At 40.1% G+C, this 6746-nt stretch overlaps 2 protein-coding genes across 3 annotated transcripts in view; one reads left to right on the forward strand and one right to left on the reverse strand.

Moving 5' to 3' along the window:
- Positions 1-693: 693 nt before the first annotated feature.
- On the forward strand, positions 694-1186 carry SARC_07593 (hypothetical protein; the record flags this gene model as incomplete). The annotated part of the gene is made up of 2 exons (XM_014298453.1): positions 694-848; positions 1078-1186. 2 exons carry the CDS (start codon positions 694-696, stop codon positions 1184-1186), a joined length of 264 nt encoding a protein of 87 aa, XP_014153928.1.
- A 325-nt stretch (positions 1187-1511) lies between these two features.
- The window catches only part of SARC_07594, a gene marked incomplete at its 5' end in the record, with an annotated part of 6666 nt that continues 1431 nt past the window's right edge, over positions 1512-6746 (reverse strand). The window contains 9 exons of one of the 2 annotated variants that reach the window (XM_014298455.1): positions 1512-2514; positions 2757-2845; positions 3034-3178; positions 3651-3734; positions 3981-4072; positions 4675-4834; positions 5176-5282; positions 5580-5745; positions 6170-6250. In XM_014298455.1, coding sequence (XP_014153930.1) covers positions 2503-2514; positions 2757-2845; positions 3034-3178; positions 3651-3734; positions 3981-4072; positions 4675-4834; positions 5176-5282; positions 5580-5745; positions 6170-6250 — 936 coding nt within the window. In that variant the 3' untranslated portion in view covers positions 1512-2502. The remainder of the gene's footprint in view (positions 2515-2756; positions 2846-3033; positions 3179-3650; positions 3735-3980; positions 4073-4674; positions 4835-5175; positions 5283-5579; positions 5746-6169; positions 6251-6746) is intronic. The other variant, XM_014298454.1, reaches the window with a different exon arrangement.

The following is a 6746-nucleotide window of genomic DNA, read 5'->3' on the forward strand; positions in this document are numbered from 1 at the left end:
TTTTATATATATATATGTTTTGTTTAATTTACACTACTAGTTTTATATGTTTAATTTTCAATAGTTTAAGAGGTCATTTATTTTTGAAGCTCTTCAATCACTGGTGACGCTCGAGCTTGAGGGGAGTGTAGTAAAAGTCCCCTTAAACCACTATCAGTGTGGAGTTAGAATTAGTTTACAATTAATTCACACGAGGTGAATTATTTGTAGACCAAGTAGACAATCAAATATAAGAATAAATACACCGCACTGAGCCCCAGGGAGACTCAGTAGGTTTTAGTATCGTATTTTGATGTGTTTACTACATTGTATGATATTTACCTTTGCGTCTACCTGTGCAGGGGAGTGTGCGGAACGGGCTCACTCAGCTGCATAACGCAGGCTGATTCGGCACAGGTGAAGATTATCAGATGTTGGTCAACGAGCTTGCCAAGGTATATGGACTAAATGTGAATCTTGTGCTTGCTGTTCATAGTTTTAATAAATTCTCCCAAAGTCAAATAGCTACATCTACGCCACATACAATCACATTTCGAAAACTTTACTATACGGTAAAACCCTAAAAATTTGAATTTAATTTGGTGGCTGCCGTCTGTGCGAGAGAGGATGAAAGTATGCAATTGTTTTGTTAGATACCAAATCTTGAAATCTCGATTCAATTAATTTTTGCGGCTATTGTAGGACATACTTTCGATGACGTTGAAGCGAGAACGGATCGAAAATAAACAGTTTTCGCTAAGAGAGGTGAAAGCAAAGATGGATGCCCTACGGATAGAAAAGCGGCAACTTGCAATGTATAATTCATATTCGTCGTCGAAACAGTGTGCTGTTCCGAAGAAAAAGAAAAAGTAAGTCTTATCTGTGATCTTTAGGGGTTTTAAATTTTAGCGGAAACAGCACACTGTGCCCACGATGAATTTGTATTGTATATTGCGAGTTGGCTATTTTTGCTTTCATCTCCCTTAGATAAAACTGCATTCCTTTGATCCTTTCTCGCGAGTGTTATGTTTTCCGTACACTTAAATATCATCGCCCACTTATTGCATGGCAGACTAAAAAATGTACCTTTCTTCGCAGGTCATTGATGTCTAAGAGTGCGAAGCACCCGTACGACTATATGAAAATGCCAGCTAGTACGCTTCTCGACTTGGGGATCATCATGCACATCAGTGGCTTGGGAAGGTGAGAGTCTGATGTCATCTTTTTTTTATTGTCAGAATGTCAATATTTATGTCAAGTAGCTGGTCTGCACCTCACAATAAGATTGAAATATGTTTTTGATGATCCCCTCCCCTCCCCTTTCGTTATCCCTAACAGCATGCCCAAGTCCAAACGCCTGAAGTGCGAATTATACTCCGATGAAATGGGAGTATGTGTTTAAACTCAACTGGCTTCCCAAGGGCTTCCAGTACAAGAGCAAATGCATTGAAATACAGATAGAGGACTTGCTGCGGAATTGCATATGGAAGCTTCTAGCGGACCCATTGGATACCGCACCGACCTGATGTGGCAGTTCTTGAATGCCGAATTTTTCAAACCAACAGATCGAGTCGAACCAATAAAACCCTAAAGTACCAACGCAACAGCCCACCCGCTGAATGCATATAATTTCTGTTGATCCCTTGTAAGCTACCTAAATACCTGCTCTTGTTCGACAACAAATGAACTAGCATAAAGCAGAGTGAAAATCGAAATCGAGTAGAAAATCGTGACTCTCAATTCGTTTATATATACGAATGTTCCGAATAGTAATCAATAGTATGAAGTAGGCTTGTATCATAGAATTGGGCGATGGAAGGGCAGTAGTCCGCTAATGCTCACTATTGGAGTCAGAGTTACAGAATACCCAGCACGTTCCCGTTATTGCAATTGTCACAACTAATTGTATAGAACAGTGCGCTTTGATCCTCAGCGACAGCAGGTGAGAAGCATATGCCGGGCTACTATTAGAGGGTACCGTTTGCAGTATAACCTCGGATTATCGCACCTATCCGGTCCACGACCTATTTCTCATCATGATCATTCCTGCCCTCAATATGGACATAGTGGCTTTCATTCTAAGTATATAATTCGGGTATTATTGCCGTTCCGGACAAACGTCCCTTGTGAGAAGCCTTTGATACAATAAGCGTCCCTCATGCACCATGCATATATAGGGGTATTGTAGTTGACTTGAGTAAACAATTTTTGCCCTGTGTTATTCAGGCGTGTCAGAGGAATACAGGCGTTCCCAATATGACGTCTTGTTATTCTACAAACTTCCCGGTAATATGTGCGGGCGGAGTTATCTACAGCCCACAATTGTTTTGAAAAAACGGTACAGATATTCTTCAACATCGGTGCATATCAGTTTGGATCCATCACTCTCAATTCCGGTTTCCATACACTATATATCCTTGTGGCTACGAACATTTGTAGTTTGTCAGCGCGTATAGATGGTATTAGAGCATATTACGCTCGATTTATCTCCCTCCTTCGTCACCTTATCTCTGGAGATTAGAATCATGAACCAATCTAAGTACAAAACAAAGTGCGATTCACGGTCAGACACAGTGTCAAAAATCGGGTATTCATAAAACAACGCGATGCAGAATCAATTATCTTGAAATGGTTTGATAAAAAAACAGTTTACATTTAGCAACTCATGTGTGAAAGCTTGACGAGAAAAATCCGTTATGAACTGACAAATAGAGCTTGGTATTACGACAATATTCCACACGAACTTTAAAAAACGCCATTAGCGCAGCTTAACATACGTTTCGGAGGCGCAGACCTTTCCCAAATCCATTGCGCGCCTTATGTGCCCACACGACAGTGAGAAAGTATGTCATCAAGGCGGTAAAACCTGAGCGGAAGCAGTTCAAACGAAATAATTTTCCTTTGGTTAGTAACGTGCATCATGAACAAGCTTGTAGGTTTAATCAGAGGTATTCAGCGGATAAAGCCATAAATATAGATAAAAATGTGCCAATTCGAGCTTCAATTCCGACGGCAGGTGGCGCGGAAGATTAAGAGATACTCATGAACTTTTACCTGCTATCAGAACCGGTAATCTGACGTAGGAGTGATAAGATTCTGGGTATACGGTTGACACCTCCAATAGCTTCCAAGTGATATACAACGGCTGTGCCAACGATGTCAATACGTACCATCTGAGCATGCTGATCTCACGGGAGAACTGTAATAGGAAGAAGTATCAAAGAAGCGGATCATGAGTGTGAGTAGAGCAATTTGAGTAGACGTTTTCAATAGTTGTGGCAGTCCACACAAACTGACATCCATATAGCGCAGCAAAATTTGCACTCGAACAAAAATAGTATAGGTGGCGCACCCTGCAGGTGAACATTACTCAGAATCAATCTATGCCACATGGTAGATTGCGAACCGAGCCTTTTCAGGCTCAAGTGACTCAAATTAAATAGTCAAAATAAAATCTTATTCCATGTGCAAGAGTATCGCGTAAGTAGACAGAAATGAAAAGCGAATAAAACATTTTTGGATGTCCTCCAATGAAGATCTAAAACCTACTGATATACGAAATAGTACCACAGAAACAAGATACTTACAAACATAAACAGTATTAAAACGGTTTAAATGAGACATTCCGGACCAGATATTGCACAACTTCACGCAAACATGAACCAACATACCATGTAGTGTGATATCACACTGTTGAGGAGTAAACAGCTGAAAGCAACAGCTTCTATCGCCCATTCGTAGTCGAAGGCCATATCCTAAGCGAAATTCAAGAAGAAAGAATCATTGGAATGACTAGCTCTAAGATTGCATCGTGAACTTCATTATCATCTTTAAGCTGCAGAAAAACGTTCATCCGCGCGTTAGCAATTGAAATAGAACGCATATCGTGATAGTATACTGCCATAGCAGCCCACATTCTTCGAATACGCGTTTCAATCAAATATTTTCAGAGTTAAATCCTCGTGGCTACAAAATATGTACTGCTGACTGTGTGCACCTACCTGACTGAAGAAGCTCAGAGCTATCAGACTTAGCGCCATTTGCAGATTTATTTTGAACATGGCGAAGTACGTGCATAGAGTATCGAAGACGGCTGAAAACGTACGAGAAACAACTAATGAGCATGAAACTGCCAGCCATGCCAGTAATCGGCAAAAACCATTGGGGTATTTCAGCTTGCCGAATGGTCGTACATGACTCGGTCCATATAGTATGCTATAAAGCTACAGTCATAATACTTTAGTAACGCACACAAATTCTAGCCATTACTAAAATCTCATTTTCAATCCAACTTCGCTATATTGACAGTACTATTTTGATAAAGAGCTATCAAACACTAATCATCCCACACACGTGATTGATTGCTACAATGGAGACACAGTCTACAAGTATAGATTTATAATATATCAAGAGTGTGTATTGTGATGCTTCATGATCTTATCATGTTCGACAGTAAGCGAAATAGATCAGATAAATAATTTACAAAAAATGTCTAACGATATGAAACTTGTGTTCAATAGTAGCAAAGAAAGGTATCAAGCTATGTGGTTATGGTGTAAAGTGATGTAAGCATACCACTAAATAAATAGACGATATCTTTCAGCCATGTGTAGATCTGGATATCGACTTTCGTTAAGTACATGTGGCAACCCAACCTACTTCAGAATATCTTTCATGCGTCCTTATTGTTCATACCTCCGAGTTCCATATCAGCACCGATGATGATAAAATTCACCCACCCGAAGCCCCTTGCCACATACATAGCCCCAATGATGTTGAAAGGCTCGCAAAGGCAACACACTATCATTCTCCATTTTCGATTTTCCAGTTCTCGATCTCCATTGTAGATGACAAACTATCATTGTTTAAAAAGGCAAATAAATTTGAGTTGAGATTACTCGATCATCACTGAGACGATTTCGCACTGGACAGAGTTCAAAGCTACTTGGGTTGCAAAACCTAGCGGGTTCGTATAATCTCGAACATAGCTAATTATAGTTGATTGGTGATCGGTAACGATCCTCCGGAGACCCATATATAACTTGCAACGGAAATTTTGCCTGTCAAAAGGCACTGCGAAAACCCCGATAAACACGTGTAGTCACAAAACTTCGAAGATGTCAAAATGAAGCTGCCCCAGGCCGGGAATTTTTATATGGAAATATCTGAAAAGAAGCTCTCATGAGCTGAACACACCTCGTAAATGACGTACGCTGTCAGAATCAAACTACCTGCTAAAAAGGTAAATAGTTCTATCGACCTCTCCTTCAGCACTCCATGGATGACATAGTACATGCAAAATACTGAATACCATCAAAGCGAATATAAGGCATATAGTAATGATGAGTTCTAATCATAGATGCAAGCTGGTTAATACTTATATTTACAAAGCAATTGAAGCATACCAAAGAAGAACGTGGGATAGTCCTCGTCAGACATAACCTTTCTATACCTTGGCGAATTCACTTAACGACATATATGTTGTATCACACGTTATAGTAGATCATGGTTGAGGTCAACATACGAAAGCCGAGATTATTCCACAGGTTCTGCAGAAATAACTAAAGGCTGCATACATTAGAAACTCTTATAAAACTTACAAATATTGAGGGCAAGGACCAGAGAGTAGACAAAGTCAGATCGTGTCTTGCTGGTCACCGGAAAATCATCCCAGACATGGTAAAGAGACATTGTCAACAAAGCCAGCAACTCGATTAACATCAATACAAGGAAAGTGTACGATCTCTTGTTGACGTTGCGAATGGTCTGATAAAAGAAGGAGATATAAATATAGTCATTCACAAACTTACAAGTGCAGCTGCAAATGTACGACACAGCTTTGTATACTACTATGGAGACGGAAGAAGTGACAGCTCCTTTCATTTTAGGTAGTTACAGTCATTCTCGCAAGCGATGTCTGAGAACAATCTAATAGAAATGAATCGACAAAACCATGACCATTTATGAGTATAGCACCCTGACCTTGGTTATGCAACACCTGGGTGTATCTGTGGCGAGAGGACAGCCATTAGAAAACGTTCACATATCTGGAAACTCGTCGACTGTTTCACAAAAGAATAGAAATTAGTCTTTATGCGATCCAATTTGAGATGACTATGCCTCGTCAATCTAACTGGGTCGGGTGCCCGGTAATTTGGGATGCATCTATTATAAAAGTAATGAATTGTACCTCGCCAAAATAATCTGTGCGGATAGCAGCAGAGCTGTCGGATTCGCCGTGCAGAAACTCATCATTAATCTCCACGCGGCTCTATCGATAAGAAGCGAGATTGCATAATAAGTAAATGTGTGCGCAATCTGTCGTAGCGCTTCAGGATAGGCGTGATAAATTCAAAAAGCAACGGACCGGTCTATTCGTAGAGCGTTTGAATATGTAAAATTGGTCCAGCGATGCACATCTTAACAGTTGAACGCATATAGTTTCAATTCACGCTCATAGATACTCATGAAACAGTCGTCGCCTGTACTGCATATAAATGGATGGATATCAATTCGTATTCTCAGCCCATATAAGTGGCATTGAAATATACCGACCAGCATAAGAAAACAGTAGACAACTGTGCAGGCTACTGTTTGACGCATAGCAAAGCATCGAATGAATTGTGAATGCATGAAGCAAAGTATAAATAACAAATGCATGAAGCACAAGATAAAACGCAAAAACCTAGACACCTCTTTATACTCATTGATGATACATTTGTTCACTTGTTCACACTATTTCATATCAACCACGCCCAGATCCAACA

This window comes from Sphaeroforma arctica, assembly GCF_001186125.1.
Source record: "Sphaeroforma arctica JP610 unplaced genomic scaffold supercont1.611, whole genome shotgun sequence".
In the NCBI taxonomy this organism is placed as follows: Eukaryota; class Ichthyosporea; order Ichthyophonida; genus Sphaeroforma; species Sphaeroforma arctica.